The sequence below is a fragment of the Typha angustifolia genome, chromosome 13 (genome assembly GCF_048772165.1).
Source record: "Typha angustifolia cultivar Huaian chromosome 13, ASM4877216v1, whole genome shotgun sequence".
Taxonomy (NCBI): domain Eukaryota; kingdom Viridiplantae; phylum Streptophyta; class Magnoliopsida; order Poales; family Typhaceae; genus Typha; species Typha angustifolia.
The window spans coordinates 17,930,052-17,949,758 of NC_133251.1; the positions used below are offsets into that span (position 1 = coordinate 17,930,052).

General features: G+C 43.9%; 4 protein-coding genes across 6 annotated transcripts; all 4 read left to right on the forward strand.

Moving 5' to 3' along the window:
* The first annotated feature begins 1,306 nt into the window (after positions 1–1,306).
* LOC140774290 (transcription factor bHLH25-like) lies at positions 1,307–3,728 on the forward strand. 2 transcript variants are annotated; one of them, XM_073117217.1, is made up of 5 exons: positions 1,307–1,515; positions 1,786–1,856; positions 1,966–2,481; positions 2,900–3,256; positions 3,375–3,728. In XM_073117217.1, exons 2-5 carry the CDS (start codon positions 1,821–1,823, stop codon positions 3,447–3,449), a joined length of 984 nt encoding a protein of 327 aa, XP_072973318.1. In that variant the 5' UTR covers positions 1,307–1,515; positions 1,786–1,820; the 3' UTR covers positions 3,450–3,728. The 2 variants fall into 2 exon arrangements, with proteins under 2 accessions (XP_072973318.1, XP_072973319.1); XM_073117218.1 differs by lacking the exon at positions 1,307–1,515 and adding an exon at positions 1,522–1,592.
* Positions 3,729–6,589: 2,861 nt separating this feature from the next.
* LOC140774571 (uncharacterized) lies at positions 6,590–10,546 on the forward strand. The gene is made up of 2 exons (XM_073117612.1): positions 6,590–9,337; positions 9,772–10,546. The coding sequence occupies exons 1-2, from the start codon at positions 6,745–6,747 to the stop codon at positions 10,215–10,217; spliced, it is 3,039 nt and encodes a 1,012-aa protein (XP_072973713.1). The 5' UTR covers positions 6,590–6,744; the 3' UTR covers positions 10,218–10,546.
* Positions 10,547–15,765: 5,219 nt separating this feature from the next.
* On the forward strand, positions 15,766–16,068 carry LOC140773303 (leucine-rich repeat receptor-like serine/threonine-protein kinase BAM3). Its single transcript, XM_073115778.1, has one exon. It carries the CDS (start codon positions 15,766–15,768, stop codon positions 16,066–16,068), a length of 303 nt encoding a protein of 100 aa, XP_072971879.1.
* A 769-nt stretch (positions 16,069–16,837) lies between these two features.
* LOC140775035 (tubulin alpha chain-like) lies at positions 16,838–19,573 on the forward strand. Of its 2 annotated transcripts, XM_073118258.1 has the most exons (5): positions 16,838–17,117; positions 17,879–18,113; positions 18,222–18,592; positions 18,669–19,127; positions 19,213–19,573. In XM_073118258.1, exons 1-5 carry the CDS (start codon positions 17,025–17,027, stop codon positions 19,348–19,350), a joined length of 1,296 nt encoding a protein of 431 aa, XP_072974359.1. In that variant the 5' UTR covers positions 16,838–17,024; the 3' UTR covers positions 19,351–19,573. The 2 variants fall into 2 exon arrangements, with proteins under 2 accessions (XP_072974359.1, XP_072974358.1); XM_073118257.1 differs by having other exon boundaries at positions 16,839–17,117; positions 18,669–19,573.
* The last annotated feature ends 134 nt before the right edge of the window (positions 19,574–19,707 follow it).

The following is a 19,707-nucleotide window of genomic DNA, read 5'->3' on the forward strand; positions in this document are numbered from 1 at the left end:
CTTGGAATATGACGTATATCATTATATTACTCAACAACATAATTCTCTCAGACCACTAATATTTAATATGAAAGTTGTAAATTTGATGAATGCACAGAATCTCGAAGGGTAAAGCCATGCTGGTTCTGATGGCTTAGTGGATCAGTTATGTATATGCAATTGGCCCTTTGACTTTACCATATTGTTAGTTGTAAAGGATGCAAGTTGCAGTGTGGAAAATCTTTAATAATGAGCTTAAGAGAGAGAGAGAGAGAAAAAAAAAAAAAAAAGGAGCTCACTAATGTTGCTTAGAGTCATCAGCTACCCTTAAATATATATATTTGTACTAATTGTGGCACGGTTGGTAAAACCTTATCACCACGAGGCATTGGTTCCTTTTAAGAGTAACAAAATCCAAGCGGTTAGATTCAGGCGATGAGTGCGTATTAGTTTAGTACACTAATCTTGTTGGCTTTAAGTTAAAATTTCTTTCTTAGCAGCTGGAATAGAGGGACTAAAATATGAAGTCAAATGGTAGCACATGGGAGAGAGGTTATTCTCACGTGCACAAAAAAATATATTTAAAAAATAAATAAACAGCCCCCAATCTAGGTGGGGAGCACTGTAATCAAGAAGCTCAATTAGAGTAATTGTGTGCCATTAGAATAATTATTAGTAGAAATTTGCAGCTAAATAGATAGTTAGGGCCGGGTTTCCAAATGGGAGCTCCCTCTTTTAGTCTTATTCGATCGGTCGTCTTCCTACCTATTTAGACTTGGCCTTTAATCCGACATGATCATATGATATAAATCAGTATAACACAATCTCTAGCTCTTATTATTTCATAGTTTAATGATAACAATTTCCGACACATGGGCTCCAGTGCCAGATGATAAGACTTCATTAGAATTAAACAAGACACTGGGAAATTAGATAATAATAGTTAATGATCCTTAGACCAAGCCATGGATTTCCTACATCCTTGAAAAAGAAAATTCATATAGAATCTAGATTAGTCGCATCATTAAGCAAGATAGCTGTGAGTTTTATTGCTTTAATCCCATATTAAGCCTTTTCTTTTTGTTCTTTTTCCATGCCTGAAACCATGAGGGAGTCTTATTAAATCTTGTACCAAATCATGAGAATCTTCTATATGTGACAGTTCACTTCATTAACCAGGAGAAAATGATTTAAAAAGAGAGAAAAAGCCCACAGTTTTCCACGAGAATCTTAGGTCAGTATTAGGTCACAAGGGGAAACAAAAAACGTTATTTGAATATAAGGTAAGAGGCAAGACTCATCTCGTATGAAATCGAAAGAGGGAAGGAAGTAAACTTAAACCAAAAGGAAGAAAAAAGAAGAAGAGGAAAGTAAAAGCCTTCATCAGAACAGCAAAAGCTAAAAGGTTTCAGAATGAGAGTTCACATCATTAGCAGACTTCTTCTCCCAAGTATATAAAGAGGAGGAGGAGGAGGAGGAGGAGGAGGAGGAGTAGGAGGAGGAGAGCAAGAAGAAACCTGAAGTCTTTTCCTCAAGGTGGGCTTAAATTGGTATATTATATCTCCTCAGTTGTTCTTTCTTCATCGTCTGATGAAGAGCGAAATATTTGAGAGGTTGATGCAAATCATCTCATATTTTTCTTCTTTTTTTCCCTCCTTTATCCGAATGAAATGATCTTCTTATCATTGTTGTGATGACCCAATTCATTGTTCTGATCATTGAATTTTATATCTTAGTTAGCATCATTTTCTATGGTCTCACTTTAATTTTCCTCCCAATTATTGTTTCTTATGGTTCTTGGTCCAGGCTTTGTGTAGACCACACAATTAGTACACTGAGAAATGGATTTTTCCTCAAGCCAATGGCTAGCAGAACTGGTAAGGGTACAGAAAACTTTATTCAATTTTTAGTTCTCGTAATCAGAAGAATATATCTCCTAGAATTAGAAAAAGAAAAATTGAAAACAGTATGGGTTAAATTTGATAGGAAAACGAGGACCCCTCCTTCATCTACCAAGATGATATGATTTCTGTAGATCCACTCAGTGTGCAAAAGATGACAGAATCACTTCAAGAAGAGATAGATCCCATTGCAACAGACAATTGTGGTGCCTTTTATTCCTTCGATCCTTCGGGGAGCACCGACTTCAACAGCTTCAGCGGCGTCTCGACGAGCTTATCCTTTAATGCGCCCAGGACTGAAGGAATCAAACAGGTTGTAACAGATGGATCGTCCTCTCGCTTTCTCTTTGGCGATCTAGACTCGCTGAATTTTTCTGGAGGGGATGTGAAGCTAAAGACTGAGGCTGTAGGAGCTTTGTTTCCTCCTGTTTTGACATGGAGAGATGACACCATAGACTTCCAGAGATCGCCAGAGAGGAGCAACAAGGGCAGTAGACTTCCTTATTGTGCTCAAGAACATGTGATAGCAGAAAGGAAGCGGCGAGAGAAACTCTCGCAGCAGTTTATAGCACTGTCAGCTCTCATTCCTGGGCTTAAGAAGGTATCATGGCTGCTGCTTGTGAAATTTATGCTTGGTAGTTGAGTTTGAATGCAAGCTTTTGATTTTTAGCTTTAATTTACAATACCTCTTAGTTACCTATTCAGCGTTTTTCCTGAGAAAGTTTTACAAATGTTGATTCTCATGTCTTTCTTTGTGTTAAACAATAGAAGGATGAAGAATCCATGAAATTATTCACTAAGTTAGATTGCCTCATCATTTGTTCGTGGTCACTCATGAAGGGTTAATTAAGATATCTAATATATATGTATAGTTCATAATGACGTGAACCACTTACTATCTAGTGGTCCAAAGAATTAACTTCAATTCCGATGAAAAGTGCTAACAGATGGCTTGATTTATATGCATCAGGAATTAAATTTATTATATTAGAAAACCTTTCTAACGATTCCAATTTCAGACAGACAAGGCCTCTCTTCTTGGAGGTGCCATTGACTACCTCAAGCAGCTGGAAGGAAAGGTGAAGGCCTTAGAAGAGCAGGCCACACATAGAAAAGGTGAATCCACCATTGTCGTCAACAAATCTCGCATCTCTACCGATGACAATAAGAGCTCTAATTCTAGTGATGTTGAATCCCTTCCTTTGGTGGAAGCAAGCCTTCAAGGCAGTACCATTCTCTTTAGGATCCACTGCGAGAAGAGGAAAGGAGCATTGGTCGTGGTGCTCTCTGAGATCGAGAAGCTTTGCCTTAGCGTCGTCAACACGAGCGTCGTCGCCTTCGCGAGTTCCTCTCTCAGTATCACGGTCACTGCACAAGTAAGTTGTCATCTTCGTTCATGATGCACGCACTCCCAAATCTAGCTATGCATATACTTAAGAACAACTAGGCATCTCTAATTTGTTTCCTTGATATTGTCTTATTTTATTCTTACAGATTGAAGAGGGATTCTCTACGACAGTGGTTGATCTTGTGAAGATTCTAAGCTCAGCTCTTAACCAATTCAAATGAGAAATGATAAAATTCATGTAAACAAAAAGATTGTTGGGTTTTCTTCTATTTTCTGGGAGCCTGTTGTTGATCTCTTTGTTCTTCCTGCAATTTTTCCAGAGAGTGAAAAGAGTTATCGACATAGCTCAAGCTTTTATTGGACTTGTATTTATTTTTCCACCAACGAGTATATTTGTGACTCGAAATAAAGAGAGGCAGCCACCAAGTACTCCATGGTGGGATGTTCGAATTATTCTCCTTTTGAGACCTCGTGTAGCAATTGTCCTCATACATGATAACATTCGTCTTTCTTTCCCTTCTTTAGCTAGGGATAAGATAGTTACCAGATCTTTTTACATGGATAATTTGCAATGTTTCTCTCACGTGCTAAAAAACACTGCCCATATTTTTCTTCTACGTGATTCTTGGTCTCTTTTTGCTAATGCTATGTCTCTTTCATAAATATATAACCTCATGACTACTACCATGGATGTGGCCCCTTTCATCCTCCTGTCCACATAGATACGTCCAGGCTTCAACATAAGAGATAAAGAAGGACAGCAATGGGTGCTCGATCTTCTATGGATCTTATCATTATGTAAATAGAAGATAACTAACGGCGCCGCTAATAGCAGTCTCTGTGAGCAAATATTTTCTTTCACACCCCTTTCAACCGACCAATCAGGCAATCATATACGCATGGTCTTCTTTTCTAATGTACCATTTTGCATACATGCATGCAACTATATATGCTTTGAAACAGTGCACATTTGACCAAGTTTCTAAAAATCCACTAATGTAGTAACTCCACCTAATTTCATCCCTAAGTTGCGTTTCAAATTAACATTAGAACTCTATCTATCTATCTATCTATCTATCTATCTATGCTCACTTTTCAGAGTTTCTTTTGTACAAGTTGAAGTACGTTTTAACTATAACTGCATGCAGGTCAAGAATCTTTTATATATATATATATATCCATAGGTTACGGCAAGCTTGAAAGTCTGAAAGTGCATAGTTTAATACGAGATCAACTTCAAATTAAGAACTTTCGTTAGCTTCGTTGTCGCAAAGTTATTTGTATTTGATCATCATCAGACAACGTAATCTTTTTCAGATTTTATAGTTTTATTCCCACGTCTCTTCACACTAACGACGTTTTATATTAATCTACGAGTTGGATTCTAGAACCTCTAACAGGGCCTGCGAGCTCCATATAACGTGATTAGGTTTCTAATCCTTGTAATTAAATACAGATGATGCCTATCCGTTAACCCCAACTAGAGTTATGATTATAGATACCGGTGATACCCTATCCCCTTAATCGAACTTTGCTGTCTTAAATTAGTATAACATCAACTTGTAATTTTCTTAAGGAACAGGCTCCCACCTTAACGGATCGATCTCAAGCTTATAGCAAAAGAAATTATTGTTTAAGAATAGAAGTATAATTAGGTCAGTAATTTTAGGCCCATTGGACTACTGGTTTGGCCCATTGAGCATGGACATTATCAGTTCCAATTTTGTCTTCTGACTCGGTACATGGATAAAATCTATCTTATCCAGAATAGCAACTCTTTTGGTGGGATAACTAAGTTATCGAGCCTCGTAAGTAGAGAGTAGTAGTGAGCTCGATAAAGAGCATGCATGCATGCATGCATTTGTGTAATAAAATCTAGGGGATGTGATTCAAGAAGCATTGAGCACTGCGCGAAGACCAGGAGTTATATTGATCGATGAGGTCGGTTTGACTGCAGCATTAATTCATGACAAGGAGCGGAGATCAAACGTACACTAGTTATGTGTGCATGCGTAGAAACATCGATCCAGGGACTTGCAAAGTATTTAATGAGTGATCCAACCCATGCATGCAATAAAGCATTAGGCAATGGACAATAACACAATGCCATACTATTATTAATGCTAACGCCCAGTTCAACTCCTCCAAATGGCCACAGTCTTCAGACAAGAAGAAACGAAAACGAAGCAAACATTTAAAGCTTTTTTTTTTTAAAAAAAAATTGTTTATGTTTGAATTTATTTTTAATCCTCAAACTGGTTTCAAGCGGATCAGAAGTAGATAAGATTCACCACAGGATAGACAGATCGATGGAGTAGAGATTGAAGGCATCGACGTATGTTATACTCACAAATGGGACACGTGATCTCTGTAATTGGCTATCAACTGTTGGAATTCTTCTTACCATTATATCTAGATTTAAATAGAAGAACATCGTGTTGTTGGGTTGCGAGGGCGAAGACCAAGCCCGAATGGATCCGAGAAATAGTAGCCGTTTGGTCTGGAGAAGGGACCACGAGGAAAGAGGAGAAGACTAGAGAGATATTTTAATTTAATTGAATTTAGCTATAACTAGTTGTTGGGCTGGGCTTAGTCCGATAAAAAAAATAATAATTACGGGAATCGAGGGGTGAGGGGCCGGACTCAGATCTAAATGCGAGCCCTCGTGCGGACCAGACCCGAGAATGTGAACCCTTGCCTGCACTTTTGTTTTATACAACCAAGATCCAAGAGACAGACAGAGGGAGAGGAGGAGAGAGGGGTCACTTATTATTAGGTCAGTCAAAATAGGGAGTCGTCATCTTAGGGACAAAATCTCGCTGGTTTTTGGGACAAATTATGGCTCGGTACGGTCCCATAATCCCATTATTGCCGGACTGGTATTTATTAGATCGGATCAGTTCAAAGTTGTTGCCCCCTTTTTCTTTTTCTTTTTCTTTTTGGAGAAAAGAAATGCATTTTAAATTTAATTCAGGATGTTTAATTAAAAATAAACTTTTAATTCATGATATTTTTTGTGGAAATAAAAACAAAACACAGAGACTAATGAAAAATGTATGTAGTGTTAAAGAGAAAATAAAACTTGTGAAATAAATTATAATTTTTTTAAAATTGATACAAGTTAGTAATTCTGTGTGTTGTGTGTGTCTATGCCTTCCTCCCTCCCTCCATGCTGCACATTAGAATATGAGATATTTATAATACTACTTTTCCAATTTCCAAAATCTTAATCCGTATAGCATGCTTCCGACCCATCCCTCTATGGAATAACTATTCCATAAAATATTCTTCAATTTCAAAAAGAAAATAAATATAAAAAGCCCATCGAACCCACGCTCTCCACCCGACACTCTTCAGAACCCCAACTGCACTGGGAGAGTGCTCAGACACAGACATACACACACACACAAACACACACACACACACACACACACACACACCCTCTCTCTCTCTCTCTCACCCCTGACCTCCACAGAGAGACCGAAGAGTAGCGAGTAAAGATAGAGAGTAAGAGAGATGCCATCTCTCCTCCTCCTCCTCCTTCTCGCCCTCCTCTTCCTCCTCCGACCGCCGTCAGCCGGCGGAGCACCGAACCCGATGCCGGAGGACGAGACCCTACTCTCCCTCAAGTCCTCCTTCTCCGACCCCTCCTTCGCCCTCTCCGGATGGAACTCCACCTCTCCCCATTGCTCATGGCTCGGCGTTGGCTGCGATGCAGCCGGCCGAGTCGTCTCCCTCGACCTCTCCGCACTCAATCTCTCCGGCGTCCTCTCCCCTGCCGTAGGCCACCTGCACTCCCTCCTCAATCTCTCCGCCGCCTCCAACCTCATCTCCGGGCCCATCCCCGCCGAACTGTCCCGCGTCCCCAACCTCCGGTTCCTCAACCTTTCCAATAACATCTTCAACGCCTCCTTCCCCTCCTCCCTCTCCAATCTCAAGAATCTCCAAGTCCTCGACCTCTATAACAACAACCTCACGGGTCCTCTTCCATTGGAGGTAACCGAGTTGCCCAACCTTCGTCATCTCCACCTCGGTGGCAACTTCTTCTCCGGCACCATCCCGCCGGAGTACGGCAGGTGGGAGCACCTCGAGTATCTCGCCGTCTCCGGAAACGAGCTCGGCGGTCGCATCCCACCGGAAATCGGGAACCTGACCAGCCTCCGCCAGCTCTACCTCGGGTACTTCAACAGCTACGACGGCGGGATCCCGCCGGAGTTCGGAAACCTCACGGAACTAGTCCGCCTCGACATGGCGAGCTGCGGACTCTCCGGCGAGATCCCATCTCAGATCGGTGGGCTCCTCAACCTTGACACGCTGTTTTTGCAGGTAAATGGGCTTTCCGGCGGAATCCCTCCAGAGCTCGGCCAGCTTCGGAGCCTCAAATCCATGGACCTCTCCAACAATGTCCTCTCCGGCGAGATCCCGGCGTCGTTTGCGGAGCTTAAGAACCTGACGTTGCTCAACCTATTCCGGAACCGGCTCCACGGCGCGATCCCGGACCTCGTTGGCGATCTCCCCGCGCTAGAGGTGCTCCAGCTCTGGGAAAACAACTTCACCGGTGTTATTCCCCGCCAACTCGGCATTAGTGGCAGGCTCCAGCTCCTCGATCTCTCGTCCAACAAGCTCACCGGAAACCTCCCGCCGGATCTCTGCGCCGGAAACCGGCTGCAAACCCTAATCGCCCTCGGCAACTTCCTCTTCGGCCCGATCCCCGAAAGCCTAGGCAAGTGCGAGTCTCTCAGTCGGATTCGAATGGGAGAAAACTACCTCAATGGCTCCATTCCTAATGGATTGTTCGCTCTCCCCAAGCTCGCCCAAATCGAGCTCCAAGATAACCTCCTCGCCGGCGGCTTCCCGGACACCGGCGAGTCGCCCATCTCGCCCACTCTCGGCCAGATTAGCCTCTCTAACAACCGGCTCTCCGGGCCCTTGCCGCCGTCGATAGGAAACTTCTCCGGAGTCCAGAAGCTCCTCCTCGACCGCAACCAGTTCTCCGGCAGCATTCCACCGGAGATAGGCCGGCTCCGGCAGCTCTCCAAGGTGGACTTCTGCTCGAACCGGCTCTCCGGCCCCATTGTCCCAGAGATCGCGCAGTGCAAGCTCCTGACCTTCGTCGACCTCAGTGGCAACGACCTCTCCGGCGAGATCCCCGCCGACATCTCTGCGATGCGGATCCTGAACTACCTCAACCTGTCACGGAACCATCTCAAAGGTAGCATCCCGCCATCCATTTCCACAATGCAGAGCCTCACTGCCGTCGATTTCTCCTACAACAACCTCTCGGGCCTCGTCCCGGGAACCGGCCAGTTCAGCTACTTCAACGCCACCTCCTTCGTCGGGAACCCCGACCTCTGCGGGCCCTACCTCGGGCCGTGTCCTTCAAACATCGACGGCGGCACGAGCTCGGCGCACGCTCTGTCCTCCACCTTCAAGCTTCTCTTGGTCATCGGCCTTCTCATCTGTTCCATTGCCTTCGCCATCGCCGCCATTCTAAAAGCACGGTCTTTGAAACGGGCTAGCGATGCCCGGGCGTGGAAGCTCACCGCATTCCAGCGCCTCGACTTCGCCTGCGATGACGTGTTGGATTGCTTGAAGGAAGAGAACATTATCGGGAAAGGAGGGGCTGGGATCGTGTACAAGGGCGTGATGCCCAACGGCGAACAGGTGGCGGTCAAGCGTCTCCCGGCGATTAGCAGGGGCTCTTCGCACGACCACGGGTTCTCCGCCGAGATACAAACCCTCGGAAGGATCCGGCACCGCCACATTGTGAGATTGCTCGGGTTCTGCTCGAACCATGAGAGCAATCTGCTAGTCTACGAGTACATGCCCAACGGGAGCTTGGGAGAAGTCCTCCATGGGAAGAAGGGAGGCCACTTGCATTGGGACACCAGGTACAAGATTGCCTTGGAGGCGGCCAAGGGTCTCTGCTATCTCCACCACGACTGCTCGCCGTTGATCCTCCACCGCGACGTGAAATCCAACAACATCCTGCTCGATTCCGGTTTCGAAGCTCACGTTGCAGATTTCGGCCTGGCCAAGTTCTTGCAGGACTCCGGCACCTCCGAGTGCATGTCAGCCATCGCCGGCTCCTACGGCTATATTGCTCCAGGTAAACATCTCCCTCGCAAACTGACACTATTCTAATTTTGAAACGACTAATTAATATGAGGATCATGTATATAAAATGAGCCCCTCCTAATTCCAGTCAAACAGCAGTTAAGATTGTTGCTGTGGTAGACTGTTCTCCTTTTTATGACCTTCCTATTCACTGCGTAAGGCAATAGTGGTATGGATATGTAGTCCAGTAGAGGGAACACTGCGTCCACTTTTCCAAACCCAAAAAGAGTTTGGGAAAGGGCTTGTTCTCTTTTTGTATTGACTGAAGCTTAGATGTCTCTTCTAGTATTCGCCTGCATCCTCTTTACTCTGTTTCTGCTCTGCTTGCTCTTTTCTTTTTTGTTGCAGTCTGTAGAAGTTCCAGTTAACTGATTTCTCCTGTGTATGTTTGTTAATTAAAAGTATTATTGATTTGGTTCTCTGCAGAGTATGCATACACTCTCAAGGTAGACGAGAAGAGTGATGTCTACAGCTTCGGAGTCGTCCTCCTTGAGCTGGTCACTGGTCGGAAACCGGTCGGAGAATTCGGGGACGGCGTCGACATAGTCCAATGGGTCAGAAGGATGACAGACTCCAACAAGGAAGGAGTCCTTCAAATCCTGGACCCAAGGCTCCCCACTGTTCCCCTCCATGAAGTGATGCATGTCTTTTACGTCGCAATGCTCTGCGTTGAAGAACAGAGCGTCGAACGCCCCACCATGAGGGAAGTCGTACAGATCCTCACCGAGCTGCCTAAACCCGCCGATAAGCCGGCCGACGAAAAACCCGAGAAGCCTTCCCCTCCCCCGGCTGCGGAGACGGCCATCAATGAAGCAAAAGAACAGCAATCACCAACACCAACACCACCACCACCTGATCTCCTTAGCATCTAAGAATTCTAGGGTTGGCTACCAAAGTTTTGCTTGACGGGGTCTTAAGTCTAGGATGACCTGGATCCCGTCTGGGTCATTGACTCATTGTACAGTTTAATTGGTGGGGGTGGTTTAATTAGTTTAGGTAGTGTAGTTAATTTAGCATTTAACTTTCTATTCACATGCTGCTGTCGCTGCTGCTGCTGCTGCTGCTGCTGCTGCTGCAGTGTGTACGTATGAGTCGGTTCTCATTCTCTTTCCATGTAGTACTACTGTAGACATCATGGAGAGTCAGGGTTTGTCTTTTTCTCAGTTCAGGGAAGTATTAAGAGCTCAGTTGGGTTTTTCGATATCAGCGTCTGAGCTAACATGGCTTACCCTTATCTCTCTCTCTCTCTCTCTCTCTATATATATCCAAACGAACACTCAATTCCCGACGTTGAATAGGTCTCGAGTTTTGCAACTGCAGTAACATCGTCCATAATTCCGGACGAAGCATTTGGAGGAAAAAGAGGGAGGATTTTTCTTATCACAAAATACGTACCTTCATACATATACCTTCTACTTTTTACACAATTCTGTAATTCTGGTTAACAACGGTGTCTTTGAGAACAAAAAGCCACAGAACAGCGGTTTTAATTCATGTTTATATTCTTTAATTAAACTCCGCGTTCCCCTCGTCTGGGTTTCATGCATCAAAAACAGAGAACGAGGAAAGAGGAAAGGGGGTGAGCTGAGCTGAGCTCGTGAAAGAGACTTGACTCCACTCCCTGATTTCTGCGACGTGACAGTTGACAAGCCACGACAAGAGTGGAGGACGTGATCGATGCATTATATATATATATATAGATATATCGATTGCATGGGAGGTCCTCCTTCAAAATTGTACGCAAAAACTAATGCCCCCTAAAGAGACCTAAAGATACGCCATAGCTGGGGAATTCTTCGATTGTCCTCTTGCCACCTGTTACTCTTTTTCCTCCTTAATTTTCTATCCTTCTCTTCTACCCACTGCGAGAGGAAGAATCTATGAGTTCAAAGCTTACAACCCTACCATTTGGGTTCAAAGTACTACTTACATATGCTTTTTTCAATTTAAAATTTTGTTTTCCCCTTTTTTCACAGATGTTGGCGTGCGTGGTATTCTCTTAGTTTTAGACATTATGGCTGAAGCTTGTGAATGAGTTGAATGAATGCCTAGTCATGTCACTACTGACCCAAAAGAATAAAATAAAAAGACTTGACAATAAATAGCATTAGTCCTTTCCTATGGATTGCTCCAATTTTAATCCCCTATAGTTGACCGTAGGTGAGCAACTGCATCAGATCATTTGGTACTGTGAGTGGAAGAAGTCAATAGCTCATTAAGATGCCAACCTTGAGCTATTGGTGCCGGAAAGAAAGGGGAGAAGGGCTGTGATTATTCGACGATCAATAATGGTACAAGCTTAGGTTATGGGCGCCTTAAATTATGAGAATATAGTGAGTGACATAAATCAACTCTTGTATTTCTCCTAGGTGACACATGACCCTGTTCACAAACAGCCCTTTATTTATTTATATATTATATATACTAGCATTTTTCAGTCTCTCTCCTTTGCACGTGCATGACAAACAAAAGAAATATGATTTTATCCTTGTAATAAATAAGAATAATTATACCATAGATTCATGATTTATTATTATTTTTTTATATAAAATTTTAAAAATGCTTATTCGTGTTAGTTGTCTGTTTGATTTCTTATAACAAAAAAAAAATGACGTGTTTGATGGGTAAAAGACATTAAAAAGTTAAGAAGGTTAAGGAGTTATTAATTGGGCCAACTCATCTGCTAACTAAAGATTTTCAAAAGCTCTTTTAACCCTCCCCTCCCCCTCACATGATCCAGATTAAGGCTGCAATCACTTTTACAGCTGCAATCTACTATGTTTGGTACTTAGTTAATAATATCTCTGCCAAAGCTAACTCAAGTTGTGCTTTCGAGTCTTTTAATACCATCACGTCATAATTAACACTCAAGCCCAGGATTTTGTGGTGCTTTTTTATTTGAGTCATTGTTGTTTTCATCTAGCTCGTCTGCTGGCTAAATGCAAAGATTGTTAGGAGCTGTCGATTAAGTATTTGACCGGACTAAATTCCTGTAACGAGGCTGCACAGAATCCTGTCTCATCTACTAAAAATCTACTACTACTACTATTTAGTCTCATTCAGAATTTTAAACAACAGCAGCAAGCAGCAAGCAGCAGCAGCACTCTCGTGTATACTGTTTATCTTTACTGTGTACATATGCTTAGCCTTTTGTGACTCCTAGAAACTAGAAAGCCAATGCTCTTCCACACACATACATACACACATAAAGAGAGAAGAAACCATCCAAAGCCAAAAGGCCATGCGAATCAGAACACAGAATAGAACAGACAGCACCCAACTGATGCACCCCACCCACTCTCATGTCCTAAAGATATGTTAAAGAGAATCAATGACAGAGCAAAAGGGAACATATATTCCGTATTAGATGAGAAGAATTTAGTGGGGAAAACTGTAATCATAATTGGGTTCCAGCCTGTGGTTTTGTCACTGTAACTGCTTCAATCATGCACGCAGCTCATGGGCCCCGTTATCTAATAAATACTACCCCTTAGCTAGGTTGTTTTGTTTCTTTTTTTATACTCTTTTTTGATCAACGCCATGCTACAGGAAGAGGGAGGGGCGGGGCCCAGGGTGTACCAAGTGATCTGATGTTTGGTGATGCCTTTCTCTATTAATTGATCTATTGTCAGGCCATGAGCAAGACAACGACGACAAACATTCCAAGATTTCGAGCGATCTAATTTTAACACCTCCACCAACATTATTAAATTGCAGTACAGTTAGCTTAATCTAGGCCATCATTCACTCGCCCTAAAGGCCCCACTGCTACTCTTTCACGATGTGTGGATTCTTTGAAGCAATAATTCCATCCCTGTGTACTGCTATAGTGTTACTAGAAAGAGAGAAGAGCCTCATTTGAAGCCCCTTTTGGATTCTTGGGTTGGTGGCCTAGTGCTGTCATGTGAACTTGTCCTCTGCCTAAAGTTGCTCAACTAGAAAACAACTTATTGTTTCATCACTGACCGCATCCATGACATTCTTGACAGGGAGCTCAATCCTAAGTGATATGCAATTGCAGCAGCAAATATCCAAGCCAGCGAAAAAGGAAAGAACAAGCAAAGTAAGTGAACCGTGGCATAGTTGGAGTAGGTAGAGACAGCCCAAGGATAGAGCCTTTCACTTCAAGCAGTTACATCAATCGTATAGGGGGGAGGGGGGAGGGGAGGGAGGAGGAGGTGGAGGTGAGATTTGAATCGGCCTTGGCACTAACTCTGGAAAGATTCCAGAGATTGGAATGGCTCATGCCATTCCAATGACCAGCTTCCAAACAGATTGCTCCCTCGATTTCAAAGAAAGATATTCCTTGGTGGACTAGAGACATAAAGTAGACTGTGACAATTTGTGCGAGAGCTTAATTATCACATATTAAAAGCTTATTTCCGATAACTTCATGCCATAGGCTTCGAATTTAATAGGAGATCTGATGCCATACAAACTCACTCTGATGCCATACTAACTCACCAATTACTCTCAATATGATAGGTTTCAATAGGCAGCAAGGAAACCCACAAGAAGAAATAAGAGACTGGAATAAGACAACAGATGAAACAAAGATTGGAAGGGGGATCAAGGCAAGCAAGCTACTCAGCACGCCATCCTTAAATTTAGCTTTCCATCCTCTACGATGCCAGTGCAAGTTGGGTCATCAACGGCGACTCGAGAAATGCAAAATTGGATTTCCTCAAGGAAGTAATTAGCGACGTATTATTAAGAAGGATCCAACTATAAATTATCTTCTAAATTACAGTCAGTCAGTAGATAACAAAGCCTGGGCCCCGTGAACGATAACTTTGATATCCATCCCATCTCTTGAGGGCCTCCAAATGGGCCAGCAGCAATATATAATAGATGACGGATTATATGACGAAGCAGAGGATTAGTGGATAGAATAGATTACTCATAATAAGTAATTCCACTTCCAAACTGGGCTTTAAGAATAGTGAAGAATATATCAAGATCGTAGTAAGTTCCAGATCTCGGCCCAAGAAACTTGTCACAAATGGCTGAGCCAAAAAAGATTTCTTAATAGAGACAAAGTTGTCAAGTCATTTGCATAAAGTCATTTCATCTGAGAAAGATGACGAATTCTCAAGAATCGATACTCTAGTTCTTAATTAAGGATCACTTATGCGGAGCTTAGAGAAAAATGGAGTAAGAGGAATCGTTGTCTAAATGCAAAATGGGCATTAATTTGGGCTTTGAGCTTGTAGCCCATCCTAAGGCCTGGATTGGAATCCGGATTGCTCTCTTGTGACATGTCAAATTTCAGATTAGTCAGCCTAAGGCCTTGGACTAAGAAACGGATAGTCTATGGGCCCAATACTATACCTGAGCCTAATATCATAATCTCCTGGTATAGTCCAGTGGGCCAATTCATTACCTACTAGTATCTTCATATCGTATAATAATCCTGATTAACTAGGCCTATTTCTTACATGGCTTCAAACCGTACACCCACTAAAGCTATTGGGCTAATAAGCTGGGCTGTGGCTACTGATTAATTCCCCTTTAATTTGATATACCCTTTAGATATCCTCCTTTATGTACATATACCGGCCATTGAAATTTAACTGATACGATCTAATCAGATCGACTTTATTTCAATTGTAACTGAGACTCGTTTACGTACATGTACCTAGCCTCCGTTGTCTTCCAATTTCCTGGAAGTCGCCACTCTCTCACCGCATTCTATGTCTTTCATCGTTGCGCTTCCAGTGGCTCCTTCGAACAAAAACCAAAGTATTAGACTCTCCGGCGAGATCCAGAGCGCACTCGGTGAGCTCCCGGTCCTCACCTACCCGGACCTCTCTGGAAACATACTCTCCGGCGAGTCTAACTAATCTCAAGCTGAACGCCCTAATCATCTCTGGCAACGACCTCGCTGGGAGGATCCCCGCCGGCTTTGGTACTCCCTTCTTCGTCTCGAGCCTTCTCGGGAATCCAAAACTCTGCACCTCATCCCATAAGAAGCCATTTCCTTCGTGTTCCTCTGTTGCCTCTAAAACCATAGAGAAAGCCACGAGCAGTGCTCTCGTTATGGCAGCCATCCCAGTCTTCCTCGGTTTGGTACCACTCGTGGTTATACATTTGCACCGATCCATGAAGCGAACTGGACCGGTTCGGCCGTGAAAGCTAACGTCGTTCCACTGAGACGGGTTCGACGAGTCAGAGATATTCAAAGGCTTAACAAAGGAGAACGTCATCGGGTCAGGTGGATCGGACCGGGTCTATCGAGTTAAGCTCCGATCCGGTCAGTTTGTAGCAGTTAAGCGGCTTCGTAGTGGGCCACGTGGGCCCGATGCAGAACGGTCTTTCAACTCCGAGGTAGAGACTCTGGGGCGTGCGCGGCACGCGAACATCGTGAAGCTGCTGTTCTGCTGCGCCGCGGAGGAGAACAAGGTGCTAGTCTACGAGTACATGGAAAGGGGAAGTCTTGGCGAGGCGTTGCACGGTGAGGAGGAGAGGAAGAAGGGATCATCTGGGCCGTTGGATTGGGAGCGAAGGGTGAGGATCGCGTTGTGGGCGGCGCGGGGGTTGGCGTACCTGCACCACGGCTGCGTGCCGCGGATCGTGCACAGTGCCGTGAAGCCCAGGAGCATACTGTTGGACCCCGAGTATGGTGCCCACGTTGGGGATTTTGGGCTGGTTCGTCCCATTGTGGATGATGATGGGCCTCATCAGCAGTCCGTGATGTCCGACGTGGCAGGGTCTTGTGGATAGATGCCTACTGGTTGGTCTCTCTTAAAATTTTCTCAGTGGAACGCCGATTGATTAAATTAAGCATATGACATGTTGAATTGACTAGGTGGTGTTGTCTAATCCTCAAGCAGAATATTTGTAGCTCACACGTTATAGAATTAATTATCTCGCGTCGCGCTTTGCAGAATACGCATACACGCGCGTTAAAAGCGAGCGAGAAGAGCGACGTGTATAGCTTCGGGGTGGTGTTGCTCGAGCTAGTTACGGGAAAAAGGGCGATTGATCCCTCGTTTGGAGAGTGGGTGGGTAACGGAGACGATAGCTTCCGAAGGAGCCAAAGAGTGGGAGCACATGGACTTGCAGTTTGTTATGGACCCCAGATTGTGTCCACTGTCGACATCCCAATACGAAGAAAATGGTGTAATTCTTGCATGTGGCTCTCCTGTGCACCTCGGCGTTTCCCATAAACCGGCCGCCGATGGGGAGGGTGGCGGAATTGCTCCGCGGTATTGGAAGAGGCGGAGGCCCGACGTCTTTCGTGCGATTTAAGTAAAAAATGTAGTTAGATGATGGCTTGCGGTTTCTTTAATTAGCATGTCATATTGCTTCTTCTTCACTCATTGCATGTCCACCTACTAATTCTGAAAACATTCTTCAGTCTCTTCTCTATTCCTTTGCGTACATTGCAAGTTTAATCTTTAGCCAATGCAGGCCGTCCATCAATGTTCAGGCTATGCCACGTGTCCGTATTTGACAATTTCCGTCTTTTCTATAAGAGGAAGACATTCTTTGCCATCTCTGCCTTCTCCCCTCGCCACCCTTGTATCATTGCCCTTCTGACCTCCTATAAAAGCTCGCAAAAGCGAGGGGGCGATAGAGAGCATAGGGAGGTGTCTTTGCAAACGCCGCCCTCCTCTTGTCTATCCTTCGTCGCCGTTCTCCTCTAACCTTCGCTCCTCCTCCGCCTAAGGAGAAAGATGAGGGAGTGCATCTCGATCCACATCGGACAGGCCGGGATCCAGGTCGGCAATGCTTGCTGGGAACTTTACTGCCTCGAGCACGGCATCCAGGTTCGATCTATCTAGATCTGCGATCTATTCGTTATTTCCTCTGTCTCATGTGATCTGTTCTTGATTCTGTTGTCTGACCATGGTTATTACTCGATCAATTCATTGATCTGGAAATTTTGTTCTATTTGTTACTCCTCCAGTGCTTGGATCTACAATTCACTTGAATCCCGTAGATCTGAAAGCTTTGTTTGATCGGGAATAATTTGTCCGCATTTTATTGATTTTGCAATAGCTGTAGAATCAATAAGATCCTACCTGTTAGTTTGCCTGACATTTTTCTTTTGGAATTCACAAGAAAATAGAAATATAAGAAATTTACAAGAAAATAGAAATATAAGAAATTTACAAGAAAATAGGAGATGTTTTATTTATTGTCGTGCAACTAATGCAGTCAATTATATTGTCTTCCAGAGATATTTGAAGTTCCATTCTCCGATGCATACTATTGATAAATTAGAATCTTGACAATCAGGTCTACAAAATGTGCCAAAATCCTAGATAGATCATCACCGCAATGGAATAAGCATTTTTTGCCCGACTACTTCTTCTTCTTCTTCTTCTTCTTCTTCTTCTGCAACAAAATATGACATCATCTGCTTCTTATACAACTCATATTGCTATCGTTGATCTACTGTTGAGATTCTATTGACTATATGGGTGTAGCTAAATTTTATTAACACTGTCCTCATAGCATTGGAACAGTTTTAAGGCTTCTGTTACTTGTTCATTATTGCATTAACATAAGTTTGTCTTGTTTGCAGCCTGATGGCCAAATGCCTAGTGACAAAACCGTCGGTGGTGGTGATGATGCATTCAACACCTTCTTCAGTGAAACAGGTGCAGGAAAGCATGTCCCCCGTGCTATCTTTGTCGATCTTGAACCCACTGTGATTGACGAAGTGAGGAGTGGAACATATCGCCAGCTCTTCCACCCAGAACAGCTTATCAGTGGCAAAGAAGATGCTGCCAACAACTTTGCCCGTGGCCACTACACCAGTAATTCTCCCTCTATTTAAATATGCTTATTTCTGCTGCCCCTCTAGTTTTCAGGATAACTCAACCTAGCGCTCATCTATATGATGACCCTTGGTTTTATTCTTGCAGTTGGAAAAGAGATTGTTGATCTGTGCCTTGATCGCATTAGAAAGCTTGCTGACAACTGCACTGGCCTTCAAGGCTTCCTTGTGTTTAATGCTGTTGGTGGAGGGACTGGCTCTGGCCTTGGCTCTCTTCTCCTTGAACGACTCTCTGTTGACTATGGCAAGAAGTCGAAGCTTGGTTTCACTGTTTACCCTTCACCCCAGGTTTCCACCTCTGTGGTTGAACCCTACAACAGTGTCCTATCAACCCACTCCCTGCTTGAGCATACTGATGTGGCTGTTCTTCTTGACAATGAGGCCATCTATGACATATGTAGGCGCTCTCTTGACATTGAGCGTCCCACTTACACCAACCTCAATCGCTTGGTTTCCCAGGTCTGGACCAATTAGAGATACTGACTGATTTACTCTGAAGCTTTTAATGAATCTCTAACAAGTTTTCCATCTACAGGTGATTTCATCTCTCACGGCTTCCTTGAGGTTTGATGGTGCACTGAATGTTGATGTCACAGAATTCCAGACCAACCTTGTCCCTTATCCAAGGATTCACTTCATGCTTTCTTCCTATGCTCCTGTCATCTCTGCTGAGAAAGCCTACCATGAGCAGCTCTCTGTTGCAGAAATCACCAACACTGCTTTTGAGTCCTCATCCATGATGGCTAAGTGCGACCCACGCCATGGCAAGTACATGGCTTGCTGCCTCATGTACCGTGGTGACGTTGTGCCCAAGGATGTGAATGCTGCAGTTGCCACAATCAAGACCAAGCGCACCATCCAGTTCGTCGACTGGTGCCCCACTGGCTTCAAGTGCGGTATCAACTATCAGCCTCCAACTGTCGTCCCTGGCGGCGATCTTGCCAAGGTGCAGAGGGCAGTGTGCATGATCTCCAATTCCACCAGTGTTGCCGAAGTGTTCTCACGCATTGATCACAAGTTTGATCTCATGTATGCCAAGCGTGCTTTTGTTCACTGGTATGTAGGTGAGGGTATGGAAGAAGGAGAGTTTTCTGAGGCTCGTGAAGATCTTGCTGCACTGGAGAAGGATTATGAGGAGGTCGGTGCTGAATCTGCCGAGGGCGAGGATGATGAAGGCGATGAGTATTAAGGACTACATGTGCCCTCTTTCTCTATGATATTTTCCTTGTCTCTGTGCTTCTCTTGTTGATGCTTGGTTTATAAGTGTGTATCTTAGAATTTATTCTAAGCAGGAGACGGAGGTTTTGTGATTTCCTTCTAATACTTCTACTATCTTGATGATGATGTAGTGCGAAATCTATTTGCTTGTCAAGTAGCCCTTAAATCAGGTTAATTTCAGTTATACCTTGTTTTCAAGTTGATTATAACCGATGTAAAATACCAGTAATATCTGCTATATATAAATATATATATCACGCGAAGTGCACTAGGCTTATAAGTTGCCTAACTCAATGAATTCACTAAGCTTTAATTTGTATGCTGTGAATTAAACGCATAAAATGCGATTATAGGAG

Bases quoted from the DNA above. Each gene is read 5' to 3' on its own strand.
- LOC140774290 (XM_073117217.1), top strand. From the start codon at position 1,821: ATGGATTTTTCCTCAAGCCAATGGCTAGCAGAACTG. The intron at 1,857-1,965 runs GTAAGGGTACAG...TAAATTTGATAG, and splicing joins GCCAATGGCTAGCAGAACTG to GAAAACGAGGACCCCTCCTT. The intron at 2,482-2,899 runs GTATCATGGCTG...TTCCAATTTCAG, and splicing joins TCATTCCTGGGCTTAAGAAG to ACAGACAAGGCCTCTCTTCT.
- LOC140774571 (XM_073117612.1), top strand. From the start codon at position 6,745: ATGCCATCTCTCCTCCTCCTCCTCCTTCTCGCCCTCCTCTTCCTCCTC. The intron at 9,338-9,771 runs GTAAACATCTCC...GGTTCTCTGCAG, and splicing joins CTACGGCTATATTGCTCCAG to AGTATGCATACACTCTCAAG.
- LOC140773303 (XM_073115778.1), top strand. From the start codon at position 15,766: ATGGAAAGGGGAAGTCTTGGCGAGGCGTTGCACGGTGAGGAGGAGAGG.
- LOC140775035 (XM_073118257.1), top strand. From the start codon at position 17,025: ATGAGGGAGTGCATCTCGATCCACATCGGACAGGCCGGGATCCAGGTC. The intron at 18,114-18,221 runs GTAATTCTCCCT...TTATTCTTGCAG, and splicing joins TGCCCGTGGCCACTACACCA to TTGGAAAAGAGATTGTTGAT. The intron at 18,593-18,668 runs GTCTGGACCAAT...TTCCATCTACAG, and splicing joins TCAATCGCTTGGTTTCCCAG to GTGATTTCATCTCTCACGGC.